The sequence below is a fragment of the Echeneis naucrates genome, chromosome 6 (genome assembly GCF_900963305.1).
Source record: "Echeneis naucrates chromosome 6, fEcheNa1.1, whole genome shotgun sequence".
In the NCBI taxonomy this organism is placed as follows: Eukaryota; Metazoa; Chordata; class Actinopteri; order Carangiformes; family Echeneidae; genus Echeneis; species Echeneis naucrates.
Genome location: NC_042516.1, coordinates 23,597,052 through 23,611,890, shown reverse-complemented (window position 1 = coordinate 23,611,890; position 14,839 = coordinate 23,597,052). Strand labels below are relative to the sequence as shown.

Below are 14,839 nucleotides of genomic sequence, written 5' to 3'. Positions count from 1 at the left end.
TCTTCTGATAACTGCACAAAAACAGATGCACCAAATTAACTGTGTGGGCGGATTAGGCCGTCTGTGTAGGAATTAAAACGGGGAAGCGTCGGGAAAGCTTGCAGAGTAAAACTGATTCACTCTGTCTTCTCTGGGCTAAAGTTTGAGAAAACGTCTGACACGGCAGTTTGGTTTTTTTAATCTCTGAAGGAAGTTTAACTAAAGAGGCCTCTGATAATTTGGTGACGTTTATCCTTCGTCCGGTGTCAGAGGAGAAGGCTCGCTCTTTAAGGTCACAGTCAAGGTCATTTATAGCACGAGCGAGATGTTCCTGCTCATCTTAACATCCTGATATTTAGTTTTGTAATAAGAATGATGTAATAATGATACACTGAAAAAAAGGATTTTGTGCTGTAATATTTATTAGGTTAAGGGTCACAACATTGACTTTCTAATTGTAAGTATCAGTGAGAACTGGCGTTATTAAGTAAAACTATATGTGTTATTCATGTAATGAATAAACTGTGTTTAAAGAGTTTTACTGTGTATTTCCACATACATGATGTGGCGGCGACAGAAACCTGAGCAGTTCAGCTATAAGACAGAAAGCTAACGAGTCAATAACACAGCGGATGGTCAAACCAACAAACAACAGTTAGCATCTGTACCAAACCAAAACGCACACCACAGACAAAACCCTGCGGCTAATTATTATACATGAGCTGAAGAGGAAGTTTGCCACAGATATAATAAAATCTTACTGGTCGCGGGTTCGATTCCCGGAGCGGGTAAATTGGTGACTTGACCAGCACGGTGGCGTAGTGGTTAGTGATTCCAATTCAAAATGAAACAGAATGTATTTATAACATCTGTTGTAGTGATGTGAATGTTGCTGTGAACGGATGTTTGGCCACTGAAGAAAAATAAAGGTGGTGTTAAATTAAAAAGTTGCCTCATTTTTTAAAAGTCATTGTTTCAATAAACAAAAACATTCAGAACAAATTTACACAATTGAAACTGCAGGGAAATGATGTAGAATGTTCTGTAAATGTTACTCAAATATAGTGCATCAATAAAAGTTAGACCTTGACCTTGACCTTGAAAAGCTTTTTTTTAGCTGAGATGTTTTTTTGATGCAGTCAGAGTCTAAGTAAAAGTTAAAAAGGAAGAGAGATTCAAAGCCCATATTAATAATCATCAGCAGATTAGGTAATAACACTCAGTGTTTGTTCACAGTTCACAGCATTATTTCTAAAAACAGAAGTGCTGTCATCTCCCAGTTAACGCAGCGTCTTGGTGGTGACAGAGCAGTTTTTCACTGCATGTGACTCATTTGCTTTCTTTTATTTTTTTATATTTCATCTGAAGCTCATGACGCATCTGACTGCAGGTCGCCAACAGTTTGGGGAGTTTCCTCTGAATCAGCTGTGACTCTCCGTAAATACAGCCAGCTGTACGTTTGTCAGCTTGTCGCATCGGATGTTATGTCATTGGAAAATCTTTGGAACGAACTGAGGTGTCTCATTCACGTCTCCGTGTTGTAGCCGTTGTGGTTGCTGTTGAATTTGGAGGATTTATGTTTCAGGCCTGTTGAAGGTCGCTGCTGTAAATCAAGCACAGACATGCAGAACTTGAAGGCCGTCGCTGGTGAATACGTCCTCCGTTCCTGTCCGGCCAGCTTGGGGTTGTGTTTTTGTGTTGTGTTGTGTTGTGTTGTTCTCTGAAGAGCTGATCTCTGAATATTTTTCCCGTCGGTCGGGCAGATCGCTGCAGGTTTGGGATGGAGGGTATTTATGGAGGCTGTTTGCACACCAGCAGTGTTTTGTGTGGTTTTGGTTGGAGAAAGTGTCGTTCCTCTTTCGAGATCCGTTTCAGTGATTCCTCGTTCTGCTGGTCTGTCGTGTTTTGATGGATCAGCTGTTTTGTCTTTCTCACTGCCGTCTTTTTAGAAAACACGTGAAGTTTCGCTTTTTTGTTAGTTTCCTGTTGTTTCATGGATTCTTTACATTTCAGCTTTTAAATAGAAAATGTAGGTAAATAAAGACAGCGCATTCCTTCTTTATACTTATATTTTATTAATTATCACCGCACATGTTCAGGGAAACACATGTCAATATGGATTTGTTACATGAATATCTATTGCACTATAGATATCTGTTATTTAAAAATACATGTTATGAGATGGCATCAGACTGGCATGGCACCAATATAAATCTCTTTTCTTGTCCTTTTTTTTCAATGATAGAGTTTGGCATGTTAATTTTAAAATGATGTATATATCAACACACAGAATAGTGGGCACACATCATGTACAGTACTTGACAGTCAGAAACCCCAGAGCAAACAAAACAGCAACCTGCTTCAGTCGCACGTTGACTCACTTAGAGCAGATAGCGTGAGCCACCAAAACGGTTTCCTGAAGGCAAATCAAGAGCTTGCTTTGAAGGAGATTAGCCTTTTATCAGACTGGCTGACGCTGACGGATTTGAATGAGCGATAAGTCAATTTTCGTTACAGCAGCCGCGTGAATATCCATTTCAAAGCAAGGACTTGAATAGAGGGGAGCTGCGGTTTTGAGGAGGGTGAGAGTTGGTAAATGCTTGGCTGTTCAGAGTGTGGATGATAAAGTGAAGCCCTGTTGAGGTAAGAATGATGATGATGATGAAGGCCTAAACACAATCAGCTCTGCACAGCAACGGGGTTTAATACTCAGGTCATCTCTGGTGGCGTGAAAACGAGCCCCGTCTCCCAAATCCACACTACAGCCGGTACCTGATCTGTGTCTGAGCGTCTGCTGGGAACTGAAATCAGTAACAGCTGAGACGGCTCTGCCCAACACACACCACACACAAATGTTAAAATAAACATTCAAATTTGACGTTAGAGGTAGTTTTGAAACCCATTTGGCACATTTTAGTATCTGCAAATGGTCAAGAAATTCCCCTTTTGATAGACAAATAATGTGACAATGACTTTCACTGTGTTTTGGAGAAAAATTGAATTCACGCTCTGAGAAAACACACTTCTTATAAATTTCTGGAAATATTGCTTAGCGCATCAAATATTAGCGTTTATTCCACTTGGTGATGGGGAAGTTTGTATTCCTGTAATATGTGATTTGCACAGACTTGGAAAACGGCAGATTCAGGATCATCTGATCTGCCGTTTTCTTTGTCTCAGTTCTGGAGCCGGAGTTTGAAATGAATGGTCGTTAAAGCAGGAAGTGAGAGGTGAGCCTCTTCGTGGAGGACGATAGTGTGGACTTGGGACGGTGCAGAGGCTTTGTGATAGCAGGTTTTCTGATTTGTGACTTTTGCAGTCAACTCACGACACTCACGCAGCAGTCACAGTTGACAGGAAAATATGTCTGCGGCACAATGACATTGGTGAACGGCCTCTGCTCAGTGTTTACCAGCACTTGGCTGGCGGCTGGTGTTCGTATCCTGCTGACACAGAGGCGATCATCATGCACGTCGGAGCTGCTGCAGGTTCGGTTTTGTTAAGTTTTGATTGTGAGGGAAGGCCGATGTGTTGTGGCAAGAAAATATGCGAGGTGAGGAGCGAGTGGATTTTACAAGAAAATGAAGATAAGAACGAGCAACAAGCAGCAGGCGGATGAGGTGAGCTCTTTTTTTTGTTTGTTTTTGTGTTTTTTTTGGCACACTCAGTAACCACATCGGTGCAATGCAGAAAAGGAGCAGCAACACACAACCGAGCTGAGAGAGGAACTGCACGACGCCTTCGGGTTCTCAGCTCGTGTGGCACACGAAGTCTAATTAGTTAATAAGGACATTTCTGCCGGGCATGAGCAGATTTATGGAACATTACTGAACGGTAATCCTCAAAGCTCCGGAGAACATGCAAATCTGACGCATAACTCATCACATCATAGTTCAGCCACGATCAGGATTCATGAGTTTTGGCACAATGTTTTTGGCATTTTCACTGACGCTGAACTGCAGCTCCATTCACAGCTCTTCGACACCCCCCCCCCCTTTTTTTTCCCAATCTGTCCACTGAAAATGTTTTTCTGTGATCAGAGGAGGCAAAGTGCTGCTCTCAGCGCCGGCTGTGGTTGCTGCAGGGCATCACTGAAGCATCTTGTTGGAATCATTTGTTTCACAGCATAAAGAACCAAGTTCGGCCGGGTAAGAACAAAAATACAAACAAAAAAAACACAAAAAAAAAGCCAACCTTTTCCTGTCTTGTTGCACTAATGCAGGTCAGTGGTTACAATCACGTTTTAACTATGGCATAAAAACCCAAAACCATCCAGACAAACTGTCACGTATGTATGTAGGCAGCGATGGTCGAAATCAGCAGCTGCAGAGCAATAAAATACAGAACACACTTCACGGATCTAATAACAAGCCTTTTTTTTTCTTTTCTCCTGGAAAACTATGAAATGCAAATTTCCTATTTAACTCTCTTTAGCATCATCTGCTCCGTATGAAGATATAAGTGTGTGTTAATTCAAACTGCTGAAGCCTAACACCTTGTTCACGTCTTTATGCGTTATCACGTTACCCAGAATCTGGAAAATAATTGCTGCTGGTGACCGCCACGATAAAAGAGCAGCACAGAAAGTACAGAATTTGAACTTTTATGTAAATTTAAAGTGACTCAGTCGTTAATTCTGAGGGCGGTTCAGTTGCCACTCTTGACCTCAACGAAAGTTTTCGTTCAGAGCAGTCGTGGGCGACTTTTTAAATTTTATTTTCTGCTCTGATCCGAGGAGGAAGGAAAGATGACAAGAATAAGAAGGTAGAAATAAAGCAGCGGACAAAGCTGTGAACAAGGCGTAATAACAATGTGATACCATCTGATAAAAAGATGCAAGAAACTGCCTCGTCTGAGGAGGAGATGCTGAGACACAGTGATGTTCAAGAATGAGCTCTGGCTCATCCGCCTACTTCCTGTCAAAAAGCTGACACTTCCTCCCCGTGATGTTCCTTCGACTCAGCTGCACTAATTATAGTGCCAAGTCCACTCGAGTCTGCAGTATTCTGCCTCAACTGCAAAATTGTGCTTAGGAGTTTATGTCCCAGAAGTGTTAAGGCTTTTTAAATCTCAATACCAGACTTTTTTTTTTTTTTTTTTTTTTTTTTTTTTTGGAGTACTAATGAGCTCTACCAATGAAGTTCAACAGGATGGATGATAAGATGGAGGAGTGCTATTAAAGGTTTACATATCCACAAATAAGCACAATTAAGTCAATTTGAAAAGAGGTGGAGAAATGGTAAAAACAATTGGCCTGGTATTGGTGGTTGTTTTTTTTTTTTTGTTTTGCCCAACTCATTGGATATGTTTGTTTTTGAGTCGAAGAGGAAAGGTTTGCAAAGCACCTAATTATGGTTGAACGTGTTAATCCATGGACAGTAACTCCTAGTCACTTTAGTTTGAATAAAACAAGGTAGGTATCGTTAAGACTGCGGCAGCTACAGATTCTTTATGATGCTTTATTTAAAAATACAGAATTGAATCCGTCATTTGCTGACAATTCGAGGACTCTTTCTAAAAATTGAAAAAAGGATGAATTGGCACTGTGTAACCCAACCATGTACTTCAATGCTCTGCGAACCTAACCTCCTAACGGCGGCTCCTCCTCTTTCCTGTCATTGGGAGCCAGTAAGGATGAGGGGTTAGCGTTAGCGTTAGCTGCAGTTAATGGAGCCAAAGCGCAGCCGCAGTGAGCAGGAGCGTCGGCCCCAAGGTGGAGGCGAGGGAGGCGGCCAGGAGTCTGCCGTTGTTCACCAGCCTGAAGGAGATGACCTCCACCTTGAATCCATCCTCGGTGGCCATGCAGCGGAAGACGCCTTCCTTTAGGGGCGTGTCTACGATTGGCCCCAGGACGCAGAAGTCCCCGGCAAAGAGGCAGGGGTAGTTCTTGATGCAGTTGTCCTTCTCCCAGCGGTAGGTGGCATGGAAGGAGCGCACGGGGCAGGGCAGAAAGACGGAGGTGTTGGACTGAACCACCACTTCTCTGGGGGACGTTCGACGTTGCTTCAGAGCTGCAGAGGAAAAGCAGCAAAATGTAAAATATTCGGTGCTGACAAAGTAGCTGCAGTTAAAGATTATTTGTGGTATTAATTATAGTGAGACTGTTTACGGTAAATTCTGGCTGTAAAAGTCTCAGATACTTTTCCACGGATGGATTACTAACTGGGAAAAGCAGGCGACCACCCCGGAGCTCCAGGCTTCCTGAGGTGCAAATATTCATAAGGATTCAGTTGGCTTTGTTATTTGATTCCTGCAAATTTGCCCGGCTTCATGCAGCACTAAAGCACATTATCACCTGATGTGATGAGTGCCACATAGCAGGTCGTGCATCATCACCCCTAATGCTCAAGAGAGGCCAGGAATAGTTTCTGGCCTCAGGGAGACTCATTCTAACCAGATTCCAAACGAAACAAACGCCTTGGCCTCTCAGATCTTCCATGTCTCCTCCATCACACAGAACCATGAAGGAGGCATCGGCCTGGCCACAGAGAGCGCCGACAAACAGCCAGACCAGCACCATGGACTCAGCCTGGGATCAGACCGGACCACAGAAGTCTCAGCCCACTCAAACGACACGAGTGAAACGCAAAGCTGAAAATCAAATATGTCGTGAATGAAATTAACTTGAACAACAACTCGACACTTGTATGAAACTTTGCAGTGTTTTGTGTAATTGCTGCCCTAGAACTCCTTTGCTCTGGGACATCAATTAACAGACTAGGACACGTCTCAGTGTCTCCTACTATGATTTTCTGGGAAAATAGAGCGAAAACTTGTCACCAGACAGAGCAGGACGTGTGAAGCACCTGGAAATAAAAGTTAATATTAAGAGCCGTCCAGTGAAGGCGACACGATCCCTTCAGAGAGCCGTAATTGTCACAATAAGTTGAGGTTGGAACCTTCTGTGGAGCTTTGGACCGGGGCGAGACATTACATGAAGGAAAACATCCATCTCCCTGCAGGTTCTTGGACTCCACTCAATTATATGATAGTCATCTCTTTACTCCAGCGGCCAAGAAAGGTTCCTCTTTGGGTTTAATTAAGATACAGAGAGTGGGAGAGAGCAGATAAGGGCTCACCAGCAGCTTCCCCACAAACGGAGGAGTTGGAATGGTCCAGATTCTGAATCAGCACCCTGTTGGGACATAATGGAAAGGACAAATGAGCGACGTTTGAAAATAGCTTTACAAACCTAAAACCTGAAAGGACGAAATCATTCAGCGGCGAAAAGGAGGTGAAGGCAGCCAGAGGCTTATTACAGCACATGATTGATTTTCATGCTGTTTCTCAAAATTGGAAATTCACAACCTCCATTAGAGCCGGAAAAATTACCAAATGACAAATATGCTGTCAATTTCTTAACAATAGCTCTGCATGCATCTTGGCAGATTGTATTTTTCAGTCAGTTTTATATTTGGAAATAACTGTAGATCACAGTTGATGCTGAGGCAGCAACGTCGTACCCGGATGAGACGTTGTATCCGGGCGGGATGGCGATGCACTTCCTCCTGGCTCTGTCCCAGCCGCAGTACGGATCCCGGGAAAGGATGCATTCCCTGCACGTGTCACCGTAGCGACCGCAGTCAGCCAGCGGCAGCCTCTGGACCTCCATCGCCGTGCCAACGTACAGGTGGCCCTGAGTTGGGAAAGATGTGAATCAGCCCACGTCTTTTGGATTGGACTTACAGAAACAACATGAGGCGGGAAAACCCTCAACGACAAACAAATATAAATAATAGTCAACGCGACTGGAAGATTTATATTTTATAAAAACAACGGTGAGTAATCTCATGAGTCTATCATCAATATGACAACCAACTTTAAACGGATCACAGCTAAATTCAAGAAGTTTTCATTCTTCTCTTCATTCTTTGTAATTCATATTTTCTGTTTGTATTAAATATTTTAAAAGGCCTTGGAAATCCATCAAATACTGTTTTTCAAATTTTCAAATTATTCATCATACTTGGAAATACAACAGACTCCCTTCTGGATTTGTATGCTCAACAGCTACAACATTTTTTTTCCTCTGAACTGGAGTTCAGAGGAGAAATATCTAATGAGTTTATATTCAACTTCAGCCATTTCAATTCGAGAACATCTGGGAGGAACGGAAAATGCATATTTCCATGAAACATTTATTATTAGATTTTTTTATTTTCCAGAAAATCTATGAAATCTTTTTCTTACAGTCATTAAAGGTGATGAATTGATTTCTGTTATTAATTTTTTTAAACCAGTGGCTTTTGGGACAGAATGCAATTAAAGGCTAATTTAAGAAATGAATCGATAAATTGCAACGGGAATTAATTTCCTGCTTGCTGATAGTCATTAAACATTTGACTGATTTTACTGACTCTCTAAATGTGGGGCTTTGGATATTGTGTGAAAGTGTGATATTAAAATAATCTGGCAGCCTAATTTGGTATCTTCACACTAAGAAACATCAAAGTGCTTTCCCTCCTTCCTTTTGGTGTGATTAGTGTCATTACTCAGCTCTTACCTTCTGAGAGTCGATGGCCATGTTGAGAACTGGACCCTCGTTGTGGAACAGAGAGTACTGCGATATGATGAAGACGCCCTCGCTGGTGTGAAGCACTTTGAGAACTTTACCTTGTTCTGTAAAAATAAAGAGAATGAAGAACAGTGAAAGGAGCTCAGATCTGCAGTCCACTGACATTCATCGTCAGTTTTCATCAGCCAACATGTGTGCGCTTTGTTCCTGCCTGTGTTTCAGGCCGTGTTGTGCCATCCAGCTTGATAAATTGATTGATTTCTTTTTGGACGGCTTCCACTCATGAGGGCGTCTGCAGGGCTAAAAGACCAAACGGCAGGCTGGAGTTTAACAGATTTTCTTCTCTTTTAAACGAGGTTCTGTGAAGCTGCTCTGAAAGTGAAAAACTGTGACTGGAGTTGTTTAACCCTGACGGACGGAGCCCGAAGCACAGCGGCCTAAATCAGCTGAGGAAGTGTGGACTTCGTGCTGGAAACAACGTTGACCTTTAAATTCTCGCTCTATATTGGATCAATGACAGAACATCAGAGAAGATGGAGAATTCAATGTCCTAAGATTTTTGTGACCTTCGGTTGACTGCTTTTCTAACAGGCTTGGCACATTGTGCCAAAATAAAGAGAGAAAGAAAAAAAAAAAATTCTCTTGACTAAATCGTTTCCAACCGCTGTTAAAAATCTGGATAATCATCTTGGGAAAGCAGGAAACTATTTTGGGGGCTTTTCATGTGAAATGGTTTGTGCTAATTAATTTAAAAACAGATTCATTAAGCTTAATAAACGGCCGTTTTGTGCTTGCATGCTGCTGATGATTAGTTTTCAACAAAACTGCCATCAAACAAAACCAGAAAATGTGAAAAACTACACAGTTCTGTTCAACGTGAATCGTGTTTTTGTGTAAAACTAAGAGCAGAAACCAGCAGGTGGCTCGGCACTGTGCTGCCTTTTTTAATGTCCTGTTGGGGCAAAGTTGACGTAAACAGAACATTTAAGTGACCATGAGGGAGTTGTGGTTGTGGGGAAGGCTTTCTATTTATTTGTGTATTCGTATTTATAGCTTTAAGGCAGCCGCTCCAGAAATGAACCCGTTTCAACTCTTAAAGTTGTGCTGCGTCCGACGTGATGACAGAAAAGTGAGTATAGAGGAGAAGATTTCCAGCCTTCACTGTCCCAGCACATATCTGGATTTTATTGGTCTGTGTGGATGTCAATCAACCAGAGCGCTGGGGGTCCTCGGCTCTGATTGGCCCTGACAGGTCGCTAACAGATGCGCTGTCATTTCTACAGATCTCCAGATCTGTTGGGTTTGGGTGATATGAGCTGAAATAGTTCCCCCCCTGCCCTCCTGCCCAAAGTGTGTGATAACACCAGCACAACGATCGCTGACTTAGATAATTATTCTGCTTTTGTTTGTCTTTTGGACACAAAAAAAAGTTATTCTTGTGCAGTAAGGTTTGACTCCAGCAGCTCAGAATTTCTTTATTAGCTTTTTCAGTGAGTGAACGTCAATGAAAACATTCTCCTCCCATCCCCACATCTCCAGACCGGAGATATGATGGCTCCCCGCACGCTCAAAGCAACTTTTGTCTTTTGTCATATTTTAAGGTTACTTTGCCTTCCCCCAAATGTGAAAATGTGCTTACAGTGATATCCTTTTTTATCTCACATCTTCATTTCTTCAATGCTGCCTCCAAGAGGAAGTTTCTCATTTGTAATTAGGCTGCTGCGTCCTTGCTGTCTCTTCCTTCCTTTGTCCCAAAGCTGCCTCCAAATATGTTTCTTCAGTGGTCAGAGATAACGTCCCTCCGTTTCATCCAGGTTATTGTCACATGGTTCTTTAATCCTGCTATTTTCAGGCCTTTTTATCAAAACAGTGTATCAGCACAAAGATGGGGGTTTGAAATTCTGGGCGGAAAGATGACGGAGCTGAACTTGTGCTGCATCTGCTGCATTTTCTTCTTCGTCTGGGGAGGATTTGCTCAGCGCACATATTCTCTTACAGTAAACACCTTCGCTACAAACCTTCGCCATCGACACCACGACTCTCTCTTTCTGCCGAAAAGCTGACTAAAGGCCAACAGCCAATACACACGTTATTCCATCCAGGCCAGAGATTTAAAGCCACCTTTTCTTCCTAACAAGCTGTTTCTCAGCGGCCACACTTGAAGCTCATATTTTTCCCAGGTGCCAGCTTGGTAAAGGTTAGACCTTAGAGCCACTGCCAACGCCGGCGTCGCAGTACAACAAATGAAAATACCGTTCTGATCTAAAACCATCACGTCGGTTTGAAACAAGTGTACGGCTCTGACATTTCATCCGTCCCAGAGGGAAACTTTCTCTGCTGCTTTCACCTCCACGACGCAAAGCGGCTTCACTTCAGGTAGTCAATCTGTCAGTGACTTACCGAGGGAAAAGAAATGTTTGACAGCCGCCTGTGTCCAACGGCGCCGGCGTCACCACCCCGACTGCTCCGTTTTTCAGCTCTCAGAGGTTGACAAGCTTTCATACGACTTTTGTTGTGCTCTCTCTTTAAGCACCTTTTTGCTGGCTGACTGAACATTTCAGCCTACTCAGCTCTTTTGGTTCTAGCTGTCAAATTTTTTTTGCCCAATACTGAAGAACAGTTCAGAAAAGTCAATGAGAAATTGGCTTTATTTCTTTATTTCTGTTTCTTAATTTCACAGTCTTCATCCTCAGAAGTTTTCAGAGAGAAGTTCACATTTGGACTTTTTTAAAGATTTATTGATTTAGTTTGCATATTGAAGTTCACCTTTAGGATAAATTGGAAAGTTTTAGCAACAAAACTGAGGCATGAATGTGGTACAGCTGCTCCTCACTTCATCGTTTTGGTTACGTTTTCAACGCTTTAAATCATAATTTGCTTGAATGCAGTGTTTTAAGCGTCTGTATGAACCAAACAGTTACACTGTGGAGGATTGTTTGACTTGAAATGAGCTAAATGTCTGTTTCCAGGAAAAACCAACAGTGAAATAGAACTGCTGCACGACTGAGTCAGTTTTATGCAGATGAGAGCCGTTTTTCAACGACTCGCAGTGAATCTGCTTGTCTGTCATGTTTTCCAGATGACAGATATTGAAGTGGCTGGTTATTATATGCATATATTCTGCTGAATTATTCGCAAGCGGGTGATCAAAAGACAAAGACATAAATTTATTTTGTCAAATCCTGCAGCGATCAGCCAGCATGTGCTTTACAGCTTAAGTCTCACCAAGACTACCTAGACTGGCTCATAACCATCAGCTAATTAGAGCTTTAAACTGGCATCAACCTGTCAGTTTGTTCTGGGAAAAAACTGTAAAGTGTGCTGCGTTAGTCTCCAGATACATCGCTCTGCCAGACGACTGTGACTGCAATAAACAAGATGAGAGCGTCTCCGGGTGGAGAAATTAGATGACTAATGTTCTCTTCTCTCCATAACAGCCAGGTGCCCTTGCCCACAATGCTTCCTCTGTCTAGTCACTCTGCTTGAGACTCGAAGCGCTGAGCAGCCAGAGAGTTTGCTTTATTATTTATAGATATATCTGCTAATTACAAATGGCCTCCAGTTCACACTTAGAGACATTCGATGTTTGGGACCTCGGTTCAGTTTGTTCAGTCTCAAATAATGATAGGAGCTCAAAAGGATCTCATTTTAAGTCATTGTGTTCACGCACCGACTGCCACCTTGAATTTTTCTTTGTGTATGATTACCTCTGTGGTGTTGCTTCCAAGAAATCATGTTTAAGCAGATTAAAATCAAGAAATCCAAGTTTCAAACGTTCTGTGCCCCCAGAGGCATCTTAGTATGAGTCGTATCCTCAAGTGATCTCAGGGCTTGTTTTCTATGGGAAAATGCTCCTACTTCACAATCAGGAGGCCTCAAACTGGCCGCTCACAAACTGACAGGTGATGTGGTGCAGTTCGACGAAGAAGATCTGGTCGTGGTCTGGACAGACCTCTGCAGCCGGTCGCTCATGGCAGCTTCAGGTTGGTACTTTGGTAATTTAGAATACATTAGCTGCTGGTCTCTAATCAAAGTGTCGGCTGAATAATACTGTGGGTGAAAGGAAAGATACCTCTGCTGAATTGATGGTGTTTGTTTATAACTATAATTTGTCTCTTCCTGTGATATTTACAGCTTCCACCTATTTTTAAATTGATTTGCAGAACAACAAAACATAACAGCTGTCATGATTAGAGGACATGCAGTCCCGTAGTCGTCTTCCTCTGCGTTCTCGCACACAGCAAGCAGGAGAAACGCAGCAGAGTTCGTTCAAAGTGTACTAAATAAATCAGACGCAAATGCAAAGCCTGAGCTTTAACTAATCTTCGGCCGAGGGAGCCATATTGTGAGTGAGCTCATCCCTGCCATAGATATTTATTATTTGAGCACTCAGAGTTATTTGCACAGCAGGGCTACCTTTTCCAGCACAAAGATTAACTGTGTGGTTTGTGTCTCTGAACTCATCTCTGTGAAGGATATTTATTGCAGTTTCTTTCACCAGGGTAGATTAATGTCCCGGGGCTACCCAAAATGCATCTGTGGCCTCGAAGGTGGACGTTGGCTTTAACTACTTCTCCTCCTCTGATTGGTCTGGACTCTTCTAATGCAATGATCCATAAAGATGAGCCGTCTATCTGCCTGCTCCATTCACTCACACCGAATTATTCCAAACGGGAAGGAGGCGGCGGGCGGAGTTACTCTTCATCATTTGCACTGATGCACTTGAAGCATCTCTGAAATTAATTATGCAGATTGCTCGACTTAACTTCTGAATATTTATCGCCGGGGTCTTCAACTTAAAGTGACGCAAGCATGAACAGAAGAAAAAAGGGGATGTGATGAAACCGGGCCTGAAAAGGGATCAGGGGAGTCGGAGACCCGTTGGGTGCAGCTCTGCCTCCTCTCAGATCTGAAGCAGCCTGATCTCCAGCACAACCTGTTCATCCCTCCTCTGATTACTGTGACTCAAACTGCTCCAGATTCTTTTTAGGCCAGCACACAGACCTGTGGCTGTTGATAGCTCTGTACCCTTTTCCTCCTGTTACTGACACAGTTAGTAAAGCCCAGAGCGAGCGGCCATCTTCCTCCTGTCTATTTCAACGTCACATTGTTGTGTTTTGTTTTTTTTTTTAAGGCTAAAAATAGAGCCAACCCAGAAAAAGACAGATGAATGACAAGCTTTCCTCCACAGCAGCAGCTTGGGAAACGATGACACTCCGCTCATCTTTCAGTGAACTTCAGAGCAACGTGACGCTCACACACACATGAATGTGTGACTCGCAGTGGTTGCCATAGTAACCTCCCTGAGGCGGGAGGCAATTTTTGGAGTAACTGCTGTGGGCACGAGTGGCGCCTCAGCGTCGCTGCTTTGATCAAAGAGAAACAGTCCAGCAAGGGCCCGGAATCATTCTGAATAAGTTCTGAGCCAAAGAGTTCGACCTTCTCTTTCAGCTCTGCCTTTTTTTTTTTTGTGTGTGTGTGCTGCATAAGAGCACGAATCAAATCACCATGTTGTGTCTTCTCCTGCTTGCATCGCGTCCTGCTAATGAACCTGAAGTACCTGAAGCTGCACGGCTCGTTTGCTCTGATATATTAAAGTGCAGAAGTTGCTGAGTGTCTATCAGCAAGCAGCTGAAGGAAACAGAAGACTGCAGACCACGATATCTTGGGTCAGAATGAACGAATTCAGTCATTTTACTGATGACTTCTGATGACTTCTGGGTCAGGGCCTGTACACTTTCTGTTTCCTGCTTTGTTTTGATAAGTCCTTGTTTACTTCCTGCCCGTGTAATCACCAGTCCCCGCCCTGAAGTGTTTCTCCTGTGTCTCCTTCACCTCTGGCTCCCCTGTGTGTCATTGCCTTCTAGAGCAGCATCCAGCATTATTGTCTTTAAGTATTCCCTGTGTCTGAGCAGTTTATCTGATTCCAGTTTGTACCTTTGTCTGCTGGCCTGGCTTTTGATCTCACGCCCTTCGCCTGCCTGACTGCTGTACTGGTTTCGACCTCGGACTGAATTAAAGACCCTGAGAACTGAATCCCGCCAGTTTCATTGTTCTGACATTCTGGAGTTAAAATCTATTATTTATTCAAATTTTCAGTTTCTTATTGATGACTTGGTTTTAAGATGTTATCTTTTTTTCTGGACCTTCTTCTCTTCATCATTGTCTCTAAATGGGTTTTCTCTTTCATAGTCATCATTTATTATTCATCTCTTCCTCAGTCTAACTGTTTTTGGATAGATTCTACATATTTAAAGTGCATATATAATAGAATTACAATGACTGTTGGTGCTCTTAAACTCTAGACCTCCTTCATCAGTCCAGGAAGCAGAAGAGCTCAGATTA

At 42.8% G+C, this 14,839-nt stretch overlaps 1 protein-coding gene across 1 annotated transcript in view; it reads right to left on the bottom strand.

Annotated features, from left to right (window-relative positions):
* Positions 1 to 5,630: 5,630 nt before the first annotated feature.
* Positions 5,631 to 14,839, bottom strand: part of LOC115044511 (semaphorin-7A) — a 33,331-nt gene continuing 24,122 nt past the window's right edge. Inside the window, exons 11-14 of the mRNA XM_029503568.1 lie at positions 8,483 to 8,598; positions 7,443 to 7,615; positions 7,059 to 7,114; positions 5,631 to 5,990 (exon numbers count right to left, since the gene is read on the bottom strand). Of these exons, the coding sequence (XP_029359428.1) occupies positions 5,644 to 5,990; positions 7,059 to 7,114; positions 7,443 to 7,615; positions 8,483 to 8,598 (692 nt within the window). The 3' untranslated portion in view covers positions 5,631 to 5,643. The remainder of the gene's footprint in view (positions 5,991 to 7,058; positions 7,115 to 7,442; positions 7,616 to 8,482; positions 8,599 to 14,839) is intronic.